The sequence below is a fragment of the Artibeus jamaicensis genome, unplaced genomic scaffold (genome assembly GCF_021234435.1).
Source record: "Artibeus jamaicensis isolate MK-2021 breed Jamaican fruit bat unplaced genomic scaffold, CSHL_Jam_final scaffold_833, whole genome shotgun sequence".
Lineage (NCBI taxonomy): Eukaryota > Metazoa > Chordata > Mammalia > Chiroptera > Phyllostomidae > Artibeus > Artibeus jamaicensis.
In genome coordinates, this window is record NW_026522056.1 from 27,772,844 (window position 1) to 27,798,974 (window position 26,131).

The following is a 26,131-nucleotide window of genomic DNA, read 5'->3' on the forward strand; positions in this document are numbered from 1 at the left end:
GATGTAAATACAAAGGAAATAAAATCAGTACCCCAAAGATATAACTCCACATCCATAGTCACTGAAGCATTATTGGTAATGGTCAAGACATTGAAATAACCTGTGTGTTCATGATGGATAAATGAATAAAGCAAATGTGATCTATCTATCTATCTATCTATCTATCTATATATCTACCTATATATCTATATATATAGTGGAATATTACTCAGCCATAAAAAGGGAAGACACCCTATCATTTGTGACAACATAGATAAACCTGGAGGACATTCTACTAAGTGACATGAGTCAGACCAAAAAAGGCAAATACTGTGGAATCTCTCATGTGGAATCTAAAACAGTGGAACTCATAGTAACAGAGAGGAGAACATGGTTACCAGGGTGGGTGGCATGGGGGTGGTAGGAACTGGGGAGCTGTTGACTAAAAGGTACAAACTTTCAGCTGGAAGATGACTAACTTCTAGACACAAAACAAAAAATGCCTTGATTTGGTACTCTTCCAGTGACCAAGGGAGACCTCTACAACTTCTCGTCTCCCCGAGAAATGCTAACAAGGGGTTTCTTTACACAAAGTAACTAAAAACCATCTCTGAGTTGAATAGAAAGGTGATGTGTGGGAAAGTATGCAGTGGCTGTCACAGGAAAAATAGTGACACTCCTCCTCTGCCAGAGAAGGCCATATTCTCATTCCCAGAACTGTGCAGATGTCCCCACATGGCAAAGGGCCATTGAGGTCATAGGTGGAATTAACATGGCTAATCATGGCCCCTCAAAATAAGGAGATTATCCTGGCTTATCCAGACATGCCCACTGTCCTCACAGAACTCTAAAAGAGAGGAGGGAGATGGGGATGAGCATTAGGATGTGATGAGGGATGTAACCCATTGCTGACTTTAAAGAGGGACGAAGCTTGGCTTCTGGTGGTGAATGGCAGTGGCCCCTCATTAATGTCATGACTGTAGAGGGAGGGGGCAGTCTCCAGAAGGGAACACAGGCCTGCCCACTGAGCCTTGATTTTGGCTCACTGAGATGCAGGTCAGACGTTGGCCCTTTCTAACTCTCAGCTAATACATTCTTTCTGCCTTGAGCCACTAAGTCCTCAGGAATTGGTCAGGGCAGCTTAGGAAGCTAATGCTGTGTTCTCCCAGGCAGGAGGAAAAGTGCGTGGCCTTGGCCAGTGAAAAGGGGGGACCAGAGGAATTCCATGTGTCCCAGCCAGGGGCACATGGACAGGCCCAGATCATTGCCTTTGAAAATGCTGGGGAAGACAGGTCTTTTCTCCAGGCATGACCCTGCCCATGCCACAGACTCCTGGTCATGTCTGATTGGGGAGGGGAGCTCTGAGTGCTTGTGTCTCATGGGCTGCCCTGTTGGGGATGGAGCCCCACAGGCTGCGTGAAACTAGGCAGGGCATTTCTGCAAGGGTCAGCGGTCTCCCCAGTGGAAGGTGGAGGATGCCAAGGCCAGGCACAAACAATGGGGATGATGAAAGTGTCCCCACACAGCCCGGAGCTCCACCAGGGCCTCATTCACACCAGACAGACAGATGGCAACCAGACAGCAATGGACTGAAAATACAGCACACAGATTTGTAAAGTAGGCTTTGTGTTTGCTGGGTTTGCTTTATTATTTATTATGGACTCAGAATCACCATGAAAGAAAAGATAGCAGGAGAGGGAGATTGAGAGCGAGAGAGGAAAAAAGGGACATCCAAACAAAAATACTCCCAAAAGGCCTCAGTCCACCTCACTGGGTGTTGTGAGGTCAATTTGTGGATGGTGCCCCATGGGCAGGCAGCATGACTGGCCATTGAGACATCGCCCGACGTGGATTTCTGTTTCAATGCAGAAGTTCTGGCAGGAGCCATTGGGACGCTCACAGACCTCCTTGAATTTGCCCACAGCTGCTCAGAGAAGAGGGATATTGTTACTGTTTATTCATTTCCCTGAATTTTTATGGAATCACATGGAGGGGGAGAGTGTCCGGAAACAACCTTGCGTGGATTGTGGTTTTTGTTATCAATTGATTCCTTAAGCCAACACTTAAAACTTCTGCTTTCACAGAAAAATTTGGATTGGAGGTAAAAACTGGGCAATGCTGGGTGCATCAAAGGAACAACAGGCCAGACCCAGGTCACCCTGCTCCTTTCAAAGTCATAGGGCCACCCACACCCTGGCTTATCCCAGCCTTTCTCACTCCTCAGTGTCTCCCAATACAGATGGAACAGATCCTGTTTTGTTTTCAGTCAGTCCTGTGCTGCTGATTTCCCTGGAGTGAAGGAGCCTTGTTAAAGAAACCTCAATATTCTTCTCCCTCCCCCTTCTCCCCATGTCTTTCCTGTGTAGGACTGGAATGTAGACCTGCATAGATGGGGAGGAGGCTGCCTTCTGGGAGAGGGAACACTGTGGCTGCACACCAAGTGTGCCGGTGGTGTCCCCATCAGGCTTCCCACTGCCTCCATGCTGCCCATTCACCTAGTCTTCCTGGCTCTGACCTTTGAGGTGGCGACCCTTGCCAGAAACCACAGTGTGCCTTAGGAGTTTTTCTTGAGGGCAGAACAAATACACCTGTTAAAAACATTGATTCCAATTTGATTTATGACCCAATCTATTACTGCCTTGGAGGTGGGTCACGCACACTCTGAGAGTAATAGCTCACCCTGCGATGCTGGCCCCACATCCCGGTCCTTTAAGGCTCAGTGCCTCAAGCATGGAGGACAGGTCTTTTCTCCAGGCGCGACGCATGTGGTGCTTTTGGCTTTTGCCTTTCTGCTGGTCGTGTTTTATTTCTCATGGTTCTCTCTTACAAGACCTCTCCTCCATCCCACGTGAGTGCTCTGTCGTGGGGCTTGCTGCCTGCTCCCCAACTATGCAACAACCAAGGTGGCCAGCCTTTGACTTGGAAGTCAAGGCCATCGCACGTTTTTTTCTTTGTATGTGGCTTCCTAGAAAGGCATGGAGTGATGCTTAATTAACATGTATCTGAGAAACGGAACTGTTCTCCCACCTCAAGTCTCCCCCTACCTCAACCTCCCCCCTCTACTTCCTCCAGATTAGTTCTCCTAAAGCAGTTAAAATGTGCCTCACAAGCTGCATTGCCCAAGACCCCCAAACCTGAAGTACTATCCACTGGGTCACAGTAAGTAGGTCTTTAAAACCCAGATTGAGATTGGAAAGTCTGGATTAGCATACTGGATAGGCATGCCTCCCAGTATATTTTCTGTTGAAAACTTTGGGAAGTGCCCTTTTTCAAACAGCAGGAAGCATAGCAATCAACAACTCCTTAAAATGTAAAAGGATTTTCCACATTTACACAATCTCTGACTACTTTGCTACACCTTCCCAACACTTGAGGCCCTGAATTCTCAGGAAAAGATAAAAAGAAATTCTGCTTGATGTAGTTTCTTATTCCTCCTTGATCTACACATCCGGGGTTGTAGGAAATTTCCTGATCTCTTTTGGGTGTCCAGTCACCTCCTTGGGTGAAAGTGAGGACATATGCACACAGATGCGTCACACCTGGGAGTCATGGGTGCACGCTGAATGCAGGAAGGTGCATTCTACTGCAGGGCCCCTGTGTTCAAGTTCTACTTTAGGAGACTAGGTGTTGAAAAGGAGGAGGACAGGCCAGGGGTTGAGCTGGAGCATCACAGGGCAGAGTTGAGCCCAGGGAACAAACATTAAGGAGGGACAACCAGTTAGAGATTTCTTAGACTGCAAATAAACCTGTTAAGGAGATCCCCTCGTCAATGCCTTCTTCCAAGGTGCCCAGAGCTGTGCTGTAGCTCTGATGCCAGCATCTTAGGGTAATTCAGCCTCTGCAAATCTTTTGCTGAAAGTAAGTAGAGTTTTGTAGATCAAGATTTAGTAGGGCAATGCACCATTACTTTTCTTATCTAAATATAGAAACTGCTAGTAAGCCTGCCTAATTTAATTTATTCTTAGAGATGGAGCAAATAGGGTTTCAGGCACTAGAAACAATCCCAACTTCATTTCATCTGATGGCTATGGAGACCTGATGGGACACGGCTGCCAGGCTCTCAGCCAATGTGTCTTCCAGATTTGGTATGAGACCCCTCCTCAGGGCACAGGCAATGGGGCCTCAGCTCTGAGCACAGGATCCCTGGAAGGTCCAGGCACCATGCTTTTACCAAAGCTTCCACAAATTTTATCTTGTTACCTGGTGGGACTTGGCTCATAAAGAAGAGAACGGAAAAGAGGTGGACAGCAATCCTCATGGCTGATGAGAGAAGAAAGCTTGGCTTCATGTCCCGGAGGCAGAGGAGACTTCCGTCTGCAGCTCTCTCACACAGTGAAATGTCTTTGTCTGGGCAATAAGTGCCTTCTGTCCTCATTAAGGGCACTCATGGAGGCGTTCTATGGATACGCAGTGGACTTCATAAGGACAAGGAATCCTTATTTTGTTGGACACTTGGTTCATTAGGAGAATGTGGGCACAGTTTTGACCAGGAATCTTTGTTAAATGGGAACATAAGCTACAAACACATTGGCAGTAGATTAAAGTCTATGAACAAAGAGCTGTCTATATTGTTACAATGAGTCAGACTATATTGAGAAACCAGCCAGCTTAGTTAGTAAGCAGACATTTTGTTAGTGAACACTTCCCAGGCTTTACTAGTCCTGCTAATTAATAATTAAAAACTACCCACTCCTGGTCTGAACACCCAGAGTGCTCTACTCACAGTATAGTGTTTACCATTTGGTATGATGGTTTGCTGAACATACATTTACCTCCCTCACCAATGGGCAAGCTTTTTACTTGCTGGGACCATGCTTTGCTCCACAGAACTGAGGAGAATGTTGAATTATGTGGTCATATCCTCTCAGATCCTCCCACCAGGTGTAAAATGCAGGGCAGTGAGATACTACTGAACATGGAAGCAGCAGGTCTGGATTTAGGCTTTAAACGTCTAGATAACTAAGAGGCTCTAGATAAGCCTGTGCCCCTAACTAGAGCTGTGAACATGGGCAAGACAGCTGTCTTCCTCTAATATCGGTAGCACATAGCCCAGCTGAATGCAGGCTGGGAGACTCTCGATCATTATTGTGCACCAAACCAACTGGGAGAGTGGCTTTAACATGCAGACACCGAGACCCACTGCAGAGAATTGAATTTGCATGAGTGTAGGGAGAACCTGGATGTCTGCATTTCTAACACATTTCCCAGGTAGCTATTCTGAACTTCATTCTGAAATACTCATTGGACAATGTCAATTTAGATAATCTCTAGGCTCCTTTCTAGCCCTAATATTAGAGTATTCTAAGTTCTTGGACTGAGAATAAATGTCATGTTTGGCTCTCATGAGTGATAATGACATTGTGTACTTGCATGTGCACGTTGGCATCACAGAGGGGTGGAACACATTCCTTAATCCATGCAAAACTGGATTCTAGTTTTACAAAGAATATTCAGGAATTGGCTTGGGTGACTAGCTCAACTGACAGAGCAACTTATTTGGAAGAAGTTTATTGCAGTGACAGAGGCTCGAAGAGGCTCCAAACTGTACAGAGAGAAGGGAGGGAAAATGTCTGCAGTAAAAAGGATAGGGGCATGATGACGAACAAAGTAAGTGGGCATATTCACATACTGGATTATTTGCATTGTTTTTCTATGGTTAACCTGCTTAAGAGAACGTTATCATCCAGAATTTAAATCCATTTAAGTCCAAGTATTTTTAAAAACTAACTTAAAACCTGGAGAAACTTGTATTCATATTAAACACAAGAAAACCAGGATTCTTCTTTAGTGATAATTCTTAAAAAAATTTCTGCATGAATCACTGAGATTTAGTCTTGCTGAATTTCCTCTAGCTTGAACTTCAGAATATACAAAGAAAATTTTAATGCACATATTTCACATAAAAATTTATTAAGGGTATAATGAGGCAACTGAAACTTGAAAATCCAGTTTTACATTGCTTTTAAATGTTCATGTGAGAAACTAGATATTCCACTTACATATATCTAGAAATAAAAAATTTGACTTATTAAAAGTCAATTTTTTAAGTCAAAAAATCTACCTGTCTCCAAAGAATCACACTTCTTACAGCTTCGTTATCCATTTGGGACATGAAACATTCAGAAAAACAAAACACAGATTAATATATCTCATGGTTCAAATTAAAAATACTCTTTCAGATAACTGGGAGTACAGCCCTGGCTGGTGTGGCTCAGTGGATGGAGCGCGGGCCTGCGAAGCAGATAACTGGGAGTAAAGATAAGGAAAACTGTGAAATTACAATATACGTAGAAAACAACGACTTGTGCAAGCTGTAGGATGTCATCTACATTTGTCTTGAAGGGGTATTTGAATTTATAAGTCCCCAGAAATGTGAAATATAACAAACTAAATGTAAATAAGGGGAAAGGAATACATCCATACACAATCGGTACACAGAAGTACAATAAGCCCGCCATCCCCACGGCCATTTGGGGAGCTTCGGTCCCTGCAACTGGAGGAATAAAACGGAAACCAACTCCAGTGGTTGTCAGTGTGAAATACCACATTTCACACAGGCGAGTTTGGTGCTCACATGCTAGTTCCCAACGAAAAACGAAAAAGAGAAAAGTGTGAATGGGTGTCACAGTTGATGGTCCGGATCCAAACGCAGCCACCCACTCCAATGGGGCATGCTCACAAAAAGGGCTTCAACTTAAACCGTTTCCCGGTTGTTGGCAGGGAAACACCTCCGCATTCGGTACATGTGGCTCCACAACCCAGAGTTTTTACTTTAAAACAAGCGAATCACTGCACATGAAGCAGGGTGACGACGGCGCGACCACAAGAGCCCCACCACACTCCGGAAGGAAACCGGGAGACTCGGATTCTGCGGCCGGAATTGCACGACCGGAAACGCTTGGGAAGCGGGGCGGAGGAACGGAGGGCCCGCCCACCACGAGCCCCTCCTCCCGGCGCGACCAGTGCTTCGCCACAGGGCAGGCCCCTCCCCTTCGGGCTCCCAGTTTCCTGCGAACCCGGAAGCAGATGTCTTAGACTGCGGGTCCCGTTGCCTAGAGTGAGTTTAAGTATTTCTAGCTCAAACTCGTACGTCGATTCCTCGGCCCCGCGACCGCACCGTGGGCCAGGGCCCCGGGGACGTTGCGGAACTCACGTCCGCCAGCCCCAAAGCGCGGGGAGCCCCGCCTAGTCCGCGGCCGCCGCGCTGCCGGTCCAGGTCCGCGTCAGTTTCGGGTAAAATCGCCCGGCGGCTGGACCCTGCCCCAATCTTTCTGCCGGCTGCTTTTCGCAGGCTCCTCTCCGTACCCCGCGCCAGGCCGGGGCGCCCCGCAGTGTCCCCTGAGTCCCATGCCACTCTGGCCGCCGTCCTGGAGCCCTGTCCTGGGACACTCCGGGTTCCCCTGTGCCCAAGCCCCTCCCCCTGGCTGAGCCTTACGGGCTGAGTTCACACGCAGGGAGCGCCACTAGCCAGTCCCTGGGCGGGGGCATCTTCACCCCATTCCCGGGAATGCGGAGGTGAGGTGGGCGACGGGGGAGATCCGGAGAGACAGTGGGTCAGGGACGGTAAGAAAAGAACTGCAAAGGACACAGTAATAGTGAAAGACAGTGGCCTGGGCAGAAGGCAGCGTGGTAAATGAAAACAGAAAGCAGATCAGCAGGAAGGTGGAAGCGGACAGACCAGGAGAGGTTTTGACTGACAGCCGCATTGAGGGGCAAAGACGGGTAGATCCCAGATGCAGAAGAATTTGGTTCTTAATTTCCAATTTATATTCCCTTTTATCTATTTTGTATCCAGTCAGATTATGAGGTCTCATTCGCTTTCCATCCATTACTATGTATACTGAAGACACACTTTGGTGCTTAGTAAATAATTTTACACTATTTCAGTGTGTTCTTGGTAAGGATATTGGTGATTTTTCATGTTAACAGTAAAACCGAGTTTAACCAATTAGTTCAACATTCAACATATTTCTCCCCTTGTGTGATCTTTTAACTTACTGGGCTGTGAACTGAAGTTTCCGACGAGGCATCTGTTCTCTTTGCCCTGTGCCTGGAAATGACGGAGGATGTGCTGGGCTGTGCCTTGGAGCCATGCCGGTGTTTGCCGGTGCCACTGTTGGTGTCTGCTCACACTCACAATTTTGACAGTTTCTGTGATGCTCTGGGAAAGGAGAGTCAAGTACTTGAGATCATGTGCTGAGGCCGTGAGAGAGAAGTGGCTCCTGCTCAGTAGTGGGACGTGTGGCCTGTAATTTTTCAGGGTGGGGAGAAAAGGGTAGACCCTGGTGCTCTCCCATTCAGGCCTGTCCCTCCGGTGAGGACAGCGCTGCCCCCCTCCCCAGCCTGTCCTGCTGGCCTTGCCTGCCCCACAGTCACAGGTCCCTTGCTAGGGGCACATGTGTCACCAAGTGTCTCCCAGTGAGGGGGCGCTGACTCTGTGAAGGGAGATTGGAGAGGGCCTAAGAGTGGAGACCTAGGGGGTGAGAGGGAGACAGGGAAGCTGAAGAGCAGGAGAGAAGTTGTTCCTTACAGACTTGGCCTTCTTGAAGTCCTTGCAGGGTTGAAATGAAAAGAGTGATTTTTGTAGAGCTGCTTTTCCAGCGAGGGTATCTGTGAAATGCTCAATGTCTCGTCTGAGATACGATGAAAGAGCCAACAGTCATGGCAAAGAGCATGTTTACATTCATGTATGTAATGAGCCATAGAAGCTTATCAGACCTGCGAACACCCTGGTAGCAACAGCAGCACATAAGGGAAACAAGTATGTGTGGGGCCAGCAGAAGCTCTCTCTGAACTGCTGTGTTCTGTCAAAAGGCTGGATGACCTATGAGACATCAGACTTAATGTACAAAGTCTCCTCTTGGCTGGATTTTGTTTAACTGCTATATGGTTTTCAAAGTGGCTTATCAGTTGTTGACTGTACCTATTGCTTATGGCAAACAGGATGTTCTAGAGTAAGTAATCATTTGACTTTCCTGTGTAATCCACACTCATGTCAACTACCATCTTTACTCTGTGAAGATACTCAGTGCGTTTTTACTTAGATGTGTTCATTGTTCCGAAATGCTGAAGTACAAATAAGTAAAAAATGATAGGATATAGAAACCTATCTGGAAAACAGTCTATCATTCAGAGACGACTCCTAGTTGGTTCATTTGGATGTTTCTGTGTATGTGTCTTCCAGGGAATCTGGCCTCCAGGAAGGTGGCCAGACAGAAGGGCCATGTGCTGCCCACCAGCCCTCCACAAACCCACCTGTTCCAAAGGTTAAGGCCACAGCCTTTCACAGCCCTGACTGGCGTGCTGCACTTCCTGCCTCCTGTTCCTCTCCACCACCTTCAGGTACACACTCTGGCTTCTTGCTTCTCAGTCTGGGGCTGTTGGTGGGAGGCACGTGCTTATATCATTTATTACGATCCTTAACATAAATATATTATAAATCCTTAATATTAAACATAATATAAATGCTTAAAACAAAGTGAATGACATTTTAGTTTTGTTCCGTTGGAACTTTTACATAATATGTTCAAATATTGCTTTTCATTCTGTGCATTTAAAAAATTTTAGTCCGGGTTTAGTTAAAAGAAAGATTGTCCCCTTAAGTTTCAGTTGGCATATCATGTCTTTGGTGGTTGTCTATGATCTGGTCTTTTTATTGAATTAAATCATAAAATTATGTTTTTATATCATTTCCTTTATTTTTATTTTACCAGTAATGTGGATTTTATAATTGTGAATTTATCTTTCACAGCTTTCAGTTTCTTACAATCCTTTTCGTTGTTTTTACTTACTCCTTTTCTGTGTTGCTACTTTAAATCCTGTGATCCCCGTGAGAGATTGTTTTTCAATCATTGTCTGTTTTCCTTTCTTTTATTTGCCAATGTGATCTCTTTTCTTAAATGGTTTTTATTTTACTTCTGGAAGTTTTGAAGTTCACCAAATCACTTTTCCTTTTCTTGTAAATCTTTGACTTTCATTCTTGTAACTCTGCTCTGAAGTTCTATCAATCAAGGTTTTTAATAATTTGTAAGCTATCCATTACTGAAATTATTGGATGATTTTTAAATGATGTTCTGCTTCAAGACAAAGGACTCCTTGGATATTAATATGCAGTTACTTTTCACCTCTGCCTCTTTTACACTTTGTCCTTTTCGATAGTTACTGTATTTTTTCCAAGTAAATTTTATTGAGTTAAGTTCTCCTTAAATCACAGGAATTTGTGCTGATAGTTTGGAAAGAAATCTGTGTTGGGGCGGTGCTGTAGCAGGAAGTCTTTCTGACTCCACGCACTCCCTGTTCGACACAGGACATTTGGAGAGTCTGTGGAGCCTGGCTGGGGTTTCCCATCATCTAGGTGTAGACCAGCTCCTGAGTCACACTAATCTAATCAAAGTCACACCAGCTTTACGTGACGGATCTCACCCCATCACTGGGAAGCACGTATGAAGCACAGTCATGCCTGGGTGTGTTCTTCCTGCACCCGGTGCTCTCCTGTTTCATGTGCATAGGGCTTCTCTGAGTATCCCTGTATTTTGTTAGAAGAAAAAGTCTAGAGGTAAAAATATATATATTTGACATTTCAATCTAAATTTGCCTTGAAATCAAAACCCAGCCTAATCTCATGGCCAGTGCCTTGTTAGTCTTCCTAGATCCTCCTTCCCTGCCCTCAAATTCTTTGTATTCTCTGGGCAACTCAAATCCATAGCTGTACTTAGGGATTGTCTTCTGGGCATTGTGAACTGTCCCGGAGACTGGCTGCCTTTTCCCAGTTACCAGGTCCTTGCCTTCATCCGTGGCTTCTCTTTCAGGCCTGACTGAGCTCTGTCCTCTCTTCCAAGTGACCCACAACAGGAAATAAAGGGAGCAGCACCCAGAGTCCAGCTCTCACCCCCAGACACTGCAGCCACTCTCCAGCACCTGAGAAGGCAAAGGGTTCAAATTCTTCCTTATGTACATGCAAGCAATGGGCAGAGAGCAACTCTTGGTGACCGCCTCGACACTGCCTGCATGCTCCTGTGATGCCAAAGGCACTCTCCCCACTGGGCAGTACAGAGAAGATTCCAATTTCCAGGTGTGGACCAGTGTCTGGAGAGAGGGTTGTCCTCACTATTCTGGGAACAGGTACTTCAGAGCTCAGGGCAGAGGCAGGCATTTGAGGGGTGTGGAGCATGGGGCCCGGTCAAAGCACCCTAAGAGGGAAAACTCTGGCATAGTGCGTGGGGCACAGTTGGAGCGGGATATCGAATCACTTTCTGGGCTGTGGCCCTGGAGGACAGCAGGATTTAGAGATAGAACCTTGGGCTCCCCTTGGTTTTGGAGATGAATGTCAGTTTTCTTCCTCTGCAGAGTTTGTAAGCTTTGGAAGAGGCTCATTGAACATTCTGAACCATGGAGATATGTACCTGACACCTTACAGGGTATGTGTAGACTCTTATTTGGGGAGACCTTCCGGGACTCCCTGGGGCACGTGGGATGGCAGCTCTCACACAGAAGCCATCCTGGGCTTTTTGAAAGGGTGTATACAATGGTTCAGTGGAGGTATGACAATGGCCAGGGCCCTGAACGTCAATCAGTCCACTTCCTGATTCAGATTGAAACCGGTTCATTTTAGTTCCTTGATTATCAGAATAGTTGGCTGTTGCCAGGAGAGGCCCCTGTTATAATAAGGCATCTCTTCTAAAGGACGCATGGAAACAGGGTTCTGGGTATAGAGGGGGAGAGGCTGCCAGGTCTGAGGCATTGACAGTTCTGAAATCTTTCCGACTTTCATTGAGGAGGTAGACAAGATGATGTAAGTTATTACAGCAGGGACCCATAGTGTTCCAAACTTGATCACTTTATGCTTATTGACCCATTTTTACCTCCTCTCAGCAATGCTCTGAAGGAGTGTGGACCATCTCTCCACTGTATATCACCAGCACATGGGGTAGCTAGGCAGGGATCCCTGGTGGGCTGAGTCCTTGACCTCTGAGCCATCCAGGTCCAGGAGAAGCCAGTTCAACATTCTTTTGGCCTTAGGACACTAGTATTCTATGGTGGTGATGATGGTGATAATTTTTTAAAAATCAAATGCTTATACTTAAATGCATATTGCATGGTTTTTCTTCAAAAAGAATTTGTTTTTATATCTCTGTATCTCCATATATCTTAAGATTGTGTCTTTAGTCTTCCAAGTGTTTAATATTTTCAAAAACAGTTAAAGTACATGCTATTTATAGGAAAATCAATAGTGAGGCTAAGTCACTTGTCCTGAGAAGGCCTAATATTTTGAAATTCATAGGGTGTTAAAGTCCTTAATCGTTAGCTAACTCTGACCAAAAGTAAACCTACAGTAAATACTTTTTCTATTTCTTACTGGTAAAATATGCATACTCTAATACCCAAAAAATATGTACCTTGAATATATATTTTAAACACAAGTGTTTCTACTTATATGAAGTCACCCTGATATTCACAGTCTGAAAGATGTCAGTAAATCCCAGACCCTCTTAAAACTGAAGAACAGGAGAGATGTTTTGCTCTAGCTTCTCCAGTACTGCCCATAAACCAGAATCCAAAAACTAGTGGGGCTCCTGAGAAGAGACGAAGGTTATTTTTGAGACTTTTAGAAGGATGGATAATTAGGGACATAATCTGTTGGTGAAATAATAGATGAATAGATCACTGAAACACAACAGGGAGCCCAGAAATATACCCACGCAAGTATATTCTTTCTGTGGGTATATTTGATATCTGACACAGGAACAAAGATAATGCAATGAAGAAAAGAAACTCTTCAGTAAGGGAAGATAAAAATTGAAAATCCACATACAAAAAAAAAGAGACTCTGGACCCAGATCTTATACTCTTTTCAAAAATTAAGCTTAAATATAAAACACAAAACTATAAAACTAGTATACGGGAACACAGGGTGAAAATCTAGGTGACTCTGGGTTTGACATGGCTTTTTAGATTAGATCAATACCATAGGTATGACCCATGAAAGAACAAATTGATAAGCTGAAGTTGAATAAAACTAAAAATTTCTGCTCTGTGAAAATCACTCAAAAAATGAGAAGACAAGCCATAAGCTGGAAGAAAATATTTGCAGAGCATTTTTTTTATAGAGGACTGTTACTCATGATATATAAAATACTCTTAGAATTCAGCAATATGCAAATGAACAACCCCCAAAATGGACAATCTGAACAGACACCTCACCAAAGATATACACATGGGAAATAAGCACATGAAAAGATGCGCAACATCATGTGTCATCAGTGAAATGCAAATTAAAACAAAAGTGAGATGCACCTTCACGCCTGGTAGAACATCTGAAATACTAGGACCACCACACCCTGGTGAGGAGCAGCCCACTCACTGTTGGTAGGACGGCACATTGGCACAGCCACTTTGGAAGACAGTTCAGAAGGATTTCACAAAATTAAACACTGTTTTATCCAGCAACCATGCCTCTTGGCGCTTATCCAGATAACTTGGAAAACACATGTCCATACAGAAACCTGCACATGAATGTTGTATAGCAGCTTTGTTCATAATTGCCAACATTTGGAAGCAACCATGATATCCTTTAGCTGGTAAAGGGACATCAACAAAATAGATTAGTCAGCAGTAAAAAGAAATAAGCCATTAAGCCACGAAGATACACAAAGGAACTTTAAATGCCTGTTACTAAGTAAAAGAGCCAATCTGAAATGGCTGTACACTGTGTGATTTCAACCTCTGGAAAAGTCAAAACTATGAATAAAATAAAAAGGTCAGTGATTGCCAAGGGTTCTAGAGCAGTGAAAATACTCAGTGTACCATACCACGACATATGTGTCATTATACACTTTTCAAAACCCATAGAATTGACACCAACAGTGAACCCTGCTGTGAACTCTTGTATGTTGGGTGGGGAGTTTGTGTGTCTGGATTAGGGTGGAAATGAAGCCGGATAACAGTGCCAGTGTAGAGACAATAGCGATGTGTTCGTTGGTTCAGTGAAGTCGTGTAAAGTACTCTGATGTGTGATGGAGCCATTAACTCTGGTTAGAGACCAGTGGAGGAGTGCTGTTCCTATTGGAAGGGAAGAGGGGTTGTCCTTCTATTTGGAGGGGCAGGGGTGTTGTTCTGAGAAATACTTTATTTTAGGTGTCAGTTTGCAAGCAGAGATGATGTTCAGTAATGAAATCCAGACAAGAAATTTCCACTTAGAGAGCAATAGAAGAAATTGGAGCAGTTGAATCCATGCCTGAGCCTGCCAGGACACTGTAAAAAAACAAAACAGGCAGTGTGGAGACATTCCAGTAGTCCCAAGGACTTCTCTGCAGGGACCTGGGAGGAGGGCTGGTGAGAGAGGAGCTGAAGACAGTGAAGAGACCAAGGCATCCAATGAGGCTAAGGAAGAGTTAGTTCCAAAAAGGAGTCAAGGATTGATTCCCCTTTGTTCCCAAGTGAGAACTCAGTTTTGGGGAGATAATTGGCCACACCAACAATATGTATTTATGAAATAATCACTGGTGGTCTTTGCAAGTCATAGGTGACAGGGTGGGACTTCTGATTATTAACATCAAAGTTGATATTCAGGAAAACCTAGGTGTCCTATGTAATTTTTTTAAATGTATTGAGGTGACATTGGTCCCAATTCTCCAATACATCATCATACATGTACTGTGTGTTCACCACCCCAAGTCGAGTCTCCTTCCATCACCATTTATCCCCTCTTCACCCTTTTTACCTCTCCCCATCCCTTTCCCTCTGTCATCGTCATACTGTGGTCTGTGTGTGTGAGTTGTTTTTTTCTTTCTTTTTTCTCATATTTTAAAGGATTGTTTATTTATTTAGTTTTAGGCAGAGAGGGAGAGAAACAGCAATGTGTGGTTGCCTCTCACATGCTCCCTACTGGGGACCTGGTCTGCAACCCAGGCACATGCCCTGACTGGGAATCAAACCGGCAACCCTTTGATTCTCAAGCTGGCACTCAATCTGCTGAGCCACACCAGCCAGGGCTGGTTTTTTTCTTAACCCCTTCACCTTATTCACCCAGTCCCCCAACTCCTCTCACCCCCAACAACTGTCATTCTGTCCTCTTTATGACTCCATTTTGATTGCTTTTTTTGTCCATTAGATTCCACATATAAGTGAAACCACAGTGTATTTGTCTTTCCCTGACTGCTTATTTCACTCAGCATAATGCTTCCAGATCCATCCATGTGGTAGGTGATGCTTGAAGAATTTGATCTCAGGAGCCAGGCAGAGCAAATTTAAAGTGATGGCTGTGTCATTTTCTAGCTCTGAAACTTTGTCTTAGTACTGAAGTTTTTTTAACTGTTTCTATTTATGGCATTTGTTAAATTGGTAAATAAACTATAATCAGCAGGTTTGCTGTGAGGATTAAATAAGCAAATATATGTCAATGTCTAAGCATCGAGTCACATTGGATAGAAATTTATCTTTGTTTTTGTTTTTCTGAACCTCAGGTTCAAATGGGTGAGTTAATCCTCCTTTTCTTTGTCACATATTATCATCATTTTTCCATGAAATGCATCTGATTGTTAGTGGTATTTTAGGGGACAATTTACAGTTTATAAATGCTTTCTCTGTGTGTGTCTCACACATATTTGTGTGTGCTACATACATATGCACAAAAATACATTTGTGTATACAATGAAATGCAGGGATCTGCAGATATTGAAGGTTAATATAGAATAGGACTCCTAGGATTTCACCTAGTACCTTGTGAAAATGTGAGAAGTGTCAATCAGAGTCTCAGCCATGCTGTATTGTCTGGACACCCTTGACCTAGAAGACTGAGGCAGTACATGACAGCAACTCTGTAACTCATGTATGTTCTCCTGCTCCTTTCTGATGCTGTGAGTGGAAAGACCTAACTGGGGAAAGGGTGCCTTTGATCCGCCAAATGGAATAAGACATTGAGTGGATGAACTCCATCATAAAGTAGGTTCTTAATTGCTTGGTGTCCAGGCCCATGGGGAACTGTAGAGCAGAAACAGGTGAGGGTCCAGAGGGCTCCAAGGTGGTTGGAGAACCTCTGCTGGTACAAAAGGCAAGAATAATAACACCTGGGAAATTCCACAGTGTTTACCTGCAGGTGGGAACCAAAACCTACATATGGAGTGAGTCCGGGATCACTGTGCTTGGAAATCAGGGAGGGAATTGAATGAGGCTGCATGCTGTGGCCTAATTAACATACCAAACTCATACTACCCGTATTCTTTATAATTTAATTTAATTCAATTTTTTTCATCATCATTTATCCCCCCATACACTCTTCTACCTCCACCCACCTCCCTCACCCCTGCACTTATCACACTGTTGTTCATGCTCATGACTTCTTTCTCTTGTTTCTTTTTTGCTCAGTCCCTTGATCCCCTAACAATCCCCCATAGGTTTCTGTATTTCTGTGTGTTTTATTATCAGCTTTTGTCATATTCTTCTTTTTCTTGGCCCTGGGGGAGGAACAGAGTCCTTTGTGCATTCGTCATAGAGCACACTGCATGTTTGTTGGTGAGGTCAGGGGGGGAGGGCGGTCCCAGCCAGGTAAACACTGGGGCTTTGTGATGGGTGGGACTGCAAATCGACGCAACTCTGGGGTCTCATGGCTTCTCTCTCTGTCCCCAGCCTTGCCTGCTTAGTGCTTGGACTGCCTGTGAGTGAGAACCCAGAGAAGGATACCTGGCAGCTGGCCTGCTGACCATGCAGCCCCTGGTGAGTAGGGGATGCTGCCTCCTGCCTCCATCACAGCACGGCTGGCAGCAGAGGACAGCTTTCACCTGCTGGCACCGGGGGCCTCAGCACCAGGAGGCACTCGAAGACCTGAGCCCCCGTGAGCTTTCACCAGCACTGGGAGGAGGTTGTGGTGGGTTGGGAGTGCCCTGGCTACAGGTGGTCTTCCTAGCATGGAACTATTTTACTCCAGCCAGTTGTGTATTTACAGAAAAGCTGAGAAAAGTTTCATTTTCTAATTCAGCCCACGGCCTCCTTGGGAAATGATGTGCTCATTGGTCACGCTGTGGTGAGCGAAGGGGGGCAAGGAGCAGAGCATTGCCATCCAGTAGGGAAGCTGAGGTTCCCTCAGGTGAGGCCGGGCACTCGGTGTTGCCGGTCCTTGGTGAGGGCTGTGCCAGGTGGAAGGCCAGAGAAAGCATGAGGAATCATTTGCTTACTTTTTTTCCAATTTTAAATGTAAGGTTCTGGTAGAATATATATGAAAATTTGGAAACTTCTTGGAAAGATAACTAAAATCTTCATTATCATTCTTGTCCCCAGTCACACATTTGCCTTTTGTAATTAACCATTTTTCATATTCGGGATCTGGAATTCATATACAAGGAGTATTATTTCTTCCATTGTGGCTGCACACGCAGGACAGAGAGTGGAGCAGAGTAAAATTTAAGACCCTGTGGAAATTTTTGAAGACCCAGACAGACCAAGACCAATCAAGAGACTTCCTGTATCCTTGAGCACGGAGACAAGATGAAACCACAGAGGAGGCAGTGATAACTGCTGTTTGAGGTCCCCAAAAAGTCGAGCATGGGGATCTCATCCCACAGAACAGTCTCTCAGAGGGCCCTGGCCTGTGCTGCTGAACCATCCCACCTCTTGTTTGTTATGCCCACCTGAATCCTGTAGAGTTGAGAGGGTGCCAATTTCTGAATGAACCTTCTCACCCTGAAGAGTGCTGGAGACCATGTCAGGGGTCTCGGACACTTTGGTGGATGACGGACTAATGGCTTGTATTTTATACATGTGTAGTTAGGGAGATGAACTTCCCATATTAGTCCATTGGATCTTTCAACACTCCTAACAAGTGATTAAACCCTTTCAGGAGTGAAGATTGTGGGATTCTTCTAGAGGAATGATGGAGCCAGAGTTACGGTTTAAAATTGGCAGTTATATGTTAGTAAAGTTACTTGACATTAATCTGGAAGAGAGTTTGAGTTATGAATTTTACAGGGCAATTATTATAATCACGTGTCTGGAAGTTATTAAGATCAGTTTGGGGAAATTTGCAGGTTATGTTACACCATACTTGGTATTTTGTTCCCTTTTAATAAAAGTTCATTGATTCAGACCGTGTGTACCTCCATGATGTACCTGAAAGGCAGGTGCCAGCCCAGCACCAAGAATGAAGTGCTGGAAGCCACACTCAGCGGATCTTTCTGTGTACCCAGCTCCTTGGCCCCTTCCTCAGTGTTATCACCTCACCCTCCTGCTTTGGATGTTGGTGGGGACTGTTCTGTGTAAGTTGGAATGTCCATGGTGTTCTAGGAATCAGTGACATTTGAAGATGTGGCTGTAGACTTCACCCAGGAGGAGTGGGCCCTGCTGGACACATCCCAGAGGAGGCTCTTTAGAGATGTGATGCTGGAGAACATCAGTCACCTGGTCTCCCTGGGTGAGTCTTGCATGTGTGTGTCTGAGTAGGTGGGAAGGTCAGTCACTCACCATGCTTTCAATCACAGGGGTCTAAAGCAGCTTCCACAGCCCACTCTACTCTCTGCCCTGGTTCTCCCATAGACCTCGTAGCTCGTCTCTTTTCATTTACTCATGTCTAGTTCGTCCACCCACCAGAATGCAGTCTTGATGGCAGTGTGATGTCTGTCTTACTCCTCTGTCTCTAACACTCAGAAGAGAGCTGGAAAAGCAATGAGCATTTGTGAACACATGTTTTCTAAATAATTATTCTGTCTAGTCACTCTGCTGAGGCTTGAGACCAGAGTAGTAAAAGAAACAGGACTTGACGATTCTTGTGGGGCTTCTGTGTATCCGCACCAGTTTGAAAATAGCATTCTGCCCCCCATGGAGACATTCACTTCCTCCCTTGTGGAAGAGACAAGGCTTTTGCAGTTCGTCCATCAATGTGGGCGTGGAGACCCACAGCCATGACCTGGATTTCCTCCCAGGCTCTGGGGGGCCATCACTGTTTTCTCTGTTCAAGGTGGCATTGCCTGCTGTGACCTCCAAGGTTCTTATTCTTCTGACGTCACCTGCCCTGGCCTTGATGATAGTGCACTTTTATTGGCACAGATCTCAAAATCCATGTACCCTTTTTCCATGAGCAGGGTATCAGCAGTGCCAATCAGAGGTGACTTTCCAGCTGGAGCAAGGTGAAGTGCTGTGGCGGGAAGGGCCTAGATTTCTCCCAGGCTAGGGTGCAGGTGAACAGCAGGGGTCGGTGCACTAGAGGAGCAGGTGCCCGTTCAGTGACTGATTGCATCCTGGAATATGAGGGGAAGGTCTTGGGAAGTGAGTGATATTTTCCAAATGTAGATGAAGGACAACAAAGCAACATTCTTCAGGCATTGTATTATTTCATGCACATATCAATCAGAACTCACGTGTCCTCCTGCCATTGGCTTTAGGGTTAAGGATTTTCACATGCTTGAAGTTAAACTTTCATATAATAACTCTTGTCTTTTTTTAAATTTGTTTTTATTTTTAAAGGGAAGGGAAGGGAAGGAGAAAGAGTGGGAGAGAAACATTAATGTGTGGTTGCCTCTCAAGTGACCCCTACTGGGGGGACCCGGTCCACAACCCAACTGTGTGCCCTGACTGGGAATCCAACCAGCAACCCTTTGCTTCACAGGTCCATGCCCAATCCACTGAGCTACACCAGCCAGGGCTAATAACTCTTCTCTTGACCCTCTCTCTGAGGGGTTCCCTCTCTTTACCTACCCAGCATCTTATCTCCATTTTACTTGTTTCCTATTTGAATCCCCCAAATCTTCACTGTCAGTACCCTAGAATGTGTTCATTTCTGCTTTCTGTTCCCCATCAAAATGCCAGTTTTTGACAGATACTGACATGGACTTGGTGCTTTTCAATATTTTCATTTCCCTAATGCCATTCTAATTTTTTTAATTATTTAGGCAGGGAAAGTGCCATTAAAAAACAAGAGACTATAGCCACACAACATAGCAGCGAAAAGGACACATGGACAGTCATTCCCCTGGTGAGTGTTACAAGCACAACCCAGTCACCCAGAAGAAAAGCCAGCAATACGATGTCTGTAATGAGCATAGCAGCCAGATTCCTGTTAATTTTGGATTGAGCTTCTTTGGAGCAAAACATTTTAGATAGTTTGAATTTAGTGAAAACCTAAACCTAAGCACAAAACTATCACCTGAGAGCTTAGTTAAAAAGACAAGCGCATGAGTATTGCTTGAATGCTTAGGCTTTGAAACATACTGAATGTTTCACCCTCAATAAGCTCTGCAGCTGGGATGCTGCAGAACAGGAAGTCTTTGTAAGTGGAGGAGAGTAACGCAGCATGTGTATGCAAGTAACCTTGGAAACACTTTGATTGCATACTGTCACAGAAAGATTAGTTTAGTACTCAAATATATAGTAGAAGTGCATGTAAGAACCTCTGTGGGAAAACCATTAACATTCTTTCATCTCCTTCCCCAAAACAGAAATCTCACACTCCTGAGGATCCCAGTGAATATAAGGATTTGGGACATTTCACTCACAGCTCCACATTGACTCAACACTTGTTCACTGACATGGAAAAGAAACCCTATATCAGCAAACCATGTCAAAACTCCCTCAGAGAGCAGTCCTGCCTTAATCCACACAAGCAAATACACACCAGGGGTAAATCATATGAGTGTCATCTCTGTGGGAAAGCCTTCAGCAACTGCTCTAGCCTCAGACGGCATGAGATGACCCACACTGGAGAGAAGCCGTACGAGTGCCACCTCTGTGGGAATGCCTTCATCCAAAGCTCTGACCTTCGGAAACACAGTCTCACACACACTGGAGAGAAGCCGTATGAATGTCATCTCTGTGGGAAAGCCTTCAGTCAGTCCTCGAACCTGAGACAGCACGAGAGGACGCACACTGGGGAGCAGCCATATGCATGCGGTCAGTGTGGGAAAGCCTTCAGTAAGTGCTCTGCCCTTCGAAGGCATGAGAGAACCCACACCGGTGAGAAGCCATATGGATGCCATCTTTGTGGGAAAGCCTTCAGTCAGTGCTCAGCCCTAAGGCGGCATGAAGGAACCCACAGTGGGGAGATCATGAATGCCTTCAGCAAATATTCGGACCTGAGATGACATGGGTTTACCAGGGCTATCAATGTGGAAGAACCTCAGTCATAGCTTTAATGTTTAAACACTCTTGAGGGCTCATGAGTTACAGAAACACTGTCTGTAGTCCATGTGGAAGATCCTGCAGGTGGCCCTACTCACCCAACATCTGCAGATACACATGGGGAGGATCCAGTTGCCTGGCATCTCTGTGGCACAACCTTCAGCCATTGGTGTGACCACAGTGGCCATATGAGAGCTCACACTGGAAATATGAGAAATGCAGAAGTCTTCAGCAACAGCCCTAAACTTGACACTAAAGAACCTACCCAGGAGAGAACACCTCGGTCTCTAGTCAATGTGGGGATGCTTTCATTTGTAATTTCTGGTTTAACAACACAAGCAAACCTCACTTGGGCAGACCCTTAGGTCTGTAGTCACTGTAAACAGGTACTCAGCCAAGCCCCAGACATGGTGCACATAGGAAAACTTGGATGCAGACACCACTGAGACAGGGTGTGCAAGGCTCAGGCCTCTGGAGGAATACCAGTCATCTATCCTTGAGCAGCGATTTGGTGGAAACTTGTGAGGACTCAGGCTGCACAAAACACTCAGTGTCATGGCGAAGGGACGTCTTCAGTGACCCCTCATTCCCAGTTGGCATTACAGTTCTCATGCTGAGAAGGAGCCATTCTAAGAGCAGAGTGGACAGGCCTTCAGCTCCACTGCACTCTAAAAAACTCAGTCTAGTGAAAACACAAACCTCCTAAGAGAGAAAACTAATTATTCATGGAGAAGTTTGGTATCTGAATGCAGGATAGAGTGATCTGGAAATATTAGATGCCAACTTTTGTAAGATATTAGAATCAACTTTTTCCATAGATTATTGCTTGTAAATATTAAACAACAAACCCTGCTACTGTAAAACCTGTGCTGGTGAAGCTGTAGATCCCTTATGTAGTTGCAAATGTGGGTTTGAGCCCACACCCCCTGGTGTGCGCCTGTCTCTCTGAGACTAGCCTTCTTCTCACAGCTCACAATCAACAGCCATCTCCAACTGTGCCCTGGTGGTGATGCCAGGCACCTTCACCTGACCTGGCAGCACAAGGTCCAGGGAGATGGGGTCCTTTCAGAGCTGCAGCCACCTCAGGGTCCCGATCGGGAAGCAGCTGCCGCCTCTTCCCAGCAGCAGCTCCTGCCTCCCTGAGCACTGCAGCAGATATCATGGGGAGGGGACACCCCCTTTTCCTGGATGCTAATTGACACAATGGCAGGCTAAGAATAATTGTTTAATAATCATCTAGTTAGAATAGATTGTCTAAATTCTCATCATGTAGTGTTTTCATTACTGTGTACTTGTCACCTACCTGTGTCCTCAGATGATGCATGTGAACCAGGTTTTCTACCCCTGGCATATTCCATTGCCACACATTTCCATGCAGGGTCTCCTAAGTAAGAGTAGGTCCTGAAGTCTTTGGAAAATTTTCTCCACAAGTCACGTGTGAGACTGGGAGATTCTTACATTTAAACAAGCCCTGGATGGTGTAGCTTAGTGGATTGAGCACGGGCCTGTGAACCAGAGTATCGCGGTTTGATTCCCAGTCAGGGCACATGCCTGGGTTGCAGGCCAGTTCCCAGCAGGGGACACACGAGAGGCAAGCATACATTGATATTTTTTTCCCTCTCCCCTTCCCCTCTGAAGATAAATAAATAAAATCTTAAAAATAAATAAATAAATATGCAAGAAGTTGAATGACATCTAGAACTGTCTCTAAACCTAGTTCTGGTGTGGCAAACCCACAGAAAAAGCCTTCACATGAGTTTTCCTAAACCATCACTCAGTGGCCTCCTGTCCTGGCACACATAACCAAGCCACAGGTTTCTGACTGTCAGCCTGAACCAAAGGGAGGAGGGCCTCACCATTTCCCCGTCTTTTCCATGTGGGCAGGAAACCTCTTAGTAATGAATATCACCACTAACTTTGAAACTCCAATCTATTACTCCATTTATTAGTTCCTGAAGATGAATTACATGCTTATGGGTGAGCTCTGAAAAGCATATAGATATATGTACTCTTTTCCTCTATATTGAGTGGAGAAAATATTCTTAGAGATTTTCACCTTTTTTTTACTGTTAGTTTTTATTTATTGTTAAAGTACAGTTTTCTGCATTTCCTCACACCACTCCCTCCCTTCTTTGTTTTGCACATGTGTCCTTTATAACTCTTCCTGAAAACTCTTCCCCCTTTCCTTCTCCTCTATCCTTTTCCCACCGTTCCTCTGGTTACTGTCAGTTTGTTCTTAAATTCAATGCCTCTGGTTCTGTTTTGCTTGATTATTCATTTTGTTCATTAGGTTCCACTTAGAGGTGAGATCATATGGTATTTGTTTTTCACCACCTGGCTTATTTCACTTAGCAAAATGCTCTTCAGTTCCACTGATGCTGTCATAAATGGTAGGAGCTCCTTCTTTCTGCTAAGTAGTATTCCATTGTGTCAATGTACCACAGTTTTTTGATCCATTCATTTACTGACGGGCACTTATGTTGCTTCCAGCACTTGTCTATTGTAAATTGTGCTGCTATGAGCATTGGGGTGCATAGGTTCTTTTGGATTGGTGTTTCAGGGTTCTTAGGACATAATCCCAGCAGAGAAATTGCCATGTCAAAAAGTAGTTTCATTTTTAGTTTACTGAGGAAACTCCATACTGTTTTCCACATGGGTGCACCTGTCTGCATTTTCACAAACAGTGTACTAGGGTTCCCTTTTCTCCACACTCTCTCCAAGACTTGTTTGTTGATTTGTTTATGATGGCCATTCTCACTGGTGTGAAGTGGTATGTCATTGTGGTTTTAATTTGAATCTCTCTGATGGCTAGCGATATTGAACATCTTTTCATATGTCTCAGCCCTCTGTATGTCCTCCTGGGAGAGGTGTCTGTTGAGGTCTTTTGCCCATTTTTAATTGGGTTGTTTGTCTTCCTAGAATTGATTCATATGATTACCTTATATTTTTTGGAGATGAAACCATTGTCCGAGGTATTATTGGTAAATATGTTTCCCTATAGAGTTGGTTGTCTATGAATTTTAATGCTCTTTTACTTAGCCATGCAGATGCTTTTGATTTGATGATATCCATTTGTTTATTCTTTATGTCCCTTGCTTTAGGGGAAAATAGCAGGAAAAAAAGTCAATATTTGGAAATCAAAGGCATTTTTGGACACCAACAATGAAATATCAAAAACAGAACTCAAGAAAAAAATCCCATTTGATATACCAACAAGAAAAATAAAGTACCTAGGGATAAAGCTAACCAAGGAGGTAAAGACCTACACTCAGAAAACTACAAAACACTGAAGAAAGAAACTAAGGAAGACACAAACAAATAGAAGCATGTACCATGTTCATGGATTGAAAGAATTAACATCATCGAAATGTCCATACTACCCAAGAAGTATGAGTCTATAAAAGCAATTTATAGACTCAACACAATCCCTATTAAAGTACTAAAAACATATTTCACAGATATAGAAGAAACATTTCAACAATTTATATGGAACCACAAACCACCCTAAATAGCCACAACAATTCTGAGAAAGAAGAACAAAGCAGGAGGGATCACAATACCTGATATCAAGCAGTACTACAAGGCCACTCGAATCAAACAGCCTGGTACTGGCATAAGAGCAGACATAGACCAATGAAACAGAACAGAGAGCCCAGAAATAAATCCAAGTCTCCATGGTCAATTAATATTTGACAAAGTGTGCAGAAGCATAAAATGGAATAAAAATAGCCTCCTCAACAAATGCTGTTGGGAGATCTGGACAGCAACATGCCAAAAAATGAAACTGGATCATCAACTTCCACCATACACAAAAATGAATTCAAGGTGGATAAAAGACATGTCATGACACCATCAAAGTCCTGGAGGAGAACATAGGCAGGAAAATCTCAGATACCCCATGCAACAACATTTTCACCACTATGTCCCCTAGAGCAAGGTATTTTCACATTTTAAAAATCGTCTTAACCAAAATGTTAGGAATCAAATAAGACTGAGGTGAAAACAAAGTTGCATGTCTCCCTGGGGCACCAAGGCAGCGCCCCAGGTGTTAGAACAGAGGCTCTGATCACACTCAGCAGTGGTCATGCCTAAATGTGGACAGAAAAGCCACTGAGAAGGTCTTGATAGAACTAACCTATGCTAAAACATCTGACATTAAAACAGAAGTGGCTTTCAATAACATAATAATGACAATATTATTACAGTAGCTAATTAAAACACTAACTGTAGGTTATAATAAAATATTCCCATGATAAAGTTTAATTCCATTAGTATTACTTATATAATCTGTGTTTATATGAGCACTACTGAGTTTTTTAGTAATTATGAAAAATATGAAAACCACTATTAAAAGTAATGCTTTATTCATATCACTATGAAGTACTAATGATACATTCTGCTTTACATTACTAATATTAGGTTACAGTTTGATGAAATATGTATCATCACTGAAATGCTGTCTAGAGTTCTAGTTATTTTTTTCTGAAAGGACTATCTGCATTTCATAATTTCAGTACATGAAAGAATCTGTCACCCTAAAGTACTGCCAAAAGCAATGTTTATATTGAAATATACTGCATAAAAAACACCAATAATGTATGAAAAGAAGGATATGATTAAACCTCTTTGGGAGCCTGGAAAGCAAGGAAAAAAATCCTCTAGTATTAATTGAGACTCACTAAGTGGTATTTGCACACATATGCTGACACATGCATCTTGCATTTAATACCCACAATCACCCCCCCTTTATGGGCCAGGTGCACATTTAACAAGGGATGTGCACTATGTTCAGGAAGCTTAGCTTATGACAAACTCCCATGACTTGAAATTCACAAAGCTCAAGTTTAAACTTAGCTCAGCCTCTTCCTGAATGGCAAATGACTAAACATCCTTGTCTTAAGAGAGAAACACCAGAACCAGGCTTTTCCTCCATATGTCACCTGTCAGATCTATAACCAGAGGTGACCCCTTCACAAGGTTCTTCCTGATGGCCTGTCCACCAAATCACTCCTCACACTCAGGTTCTCCTTTTTCTGTGCACGGGAACCTCCTG

At 44.2% G+C, this 26,131-nt stretch overlaps 2 protein-coding genes across 13 annotated transcripts; one reads left to right on the forward strand and one right to left on the reverse strand.

The window, feature by feature from the left end:
* Window positions 1-1,736: 1,736 nt before the first annotated feature.
* DEFB108B (defensin beta 108B) lies at window positions 1,737-4,237 on the reverse strand. The gene is made up of 2 exons (XM_037146530.2): window positions 4,180-4,237; window positions 1,737-1,903 (listed from the first exon to the last, which is right to left on the reverse strand). The coding sequence occupies exons 1-2, from the start codon at window positions 4,235-4,237 to the stop codon at window positions 1,737-1,739; spliced, it is 225 nt and encodes a 74-aa protein (XP_037002425.2).
* A 2,722-nt stretch (window positions 4,238-6,959) lies between these two features.
* Window positions 6,960-24,164, forward strand: LOC119050315 (zinc finger protein 596-like). Of its 12 annotated transcripts, none has more exons than XM_053659966.1 (9): window positions 7,043-7,212; window positions 9,164-9,321; window positions 10,286-10,333; window positions 10,788-11,050; window positions 11,326-11,396; window positions 16,603-16,689; window positions 18,253-18,379; window positions 19,854-19,936; window positions 20,400-24,164. In XM_053659966.1, the coding sequence occupies exons 6-9, from the start codon at window positions 16,678-16,680 to the stop codon at window positions 21,039-21,041; spliced, it is 864 nt and encodes a 287-aa protein (XP_053515941.1). In that variant the 5' UTR covers window positions 7,043-7,212; window positions 9,164-9,321; window positions 10,286-10,333; window positions 10,788-11,050; window positions 11,326-11,396; window positions 16,603-16,677; the 3' UTR covers window positions 21,042-24,164. The 12 variants fall into 12 exon arrangements, 11 of the variants coding, with proteins under 11 accessions (XP_037002438.1, XP_053515941.1, XP_053515943.1 ...); XM_053659968.1 differs by having other exon boundaries at window positions 10,818-11,050; XM_037146543.2 differs by lacking the exons at window positions 7,043-7,212; window positions 10,286-10,333 and adding an exon at window positions 6,960-7,036.
* The last annotated feature ends 1,967 nt before the right edge of the window (window positions 24,165-26,131 follow it).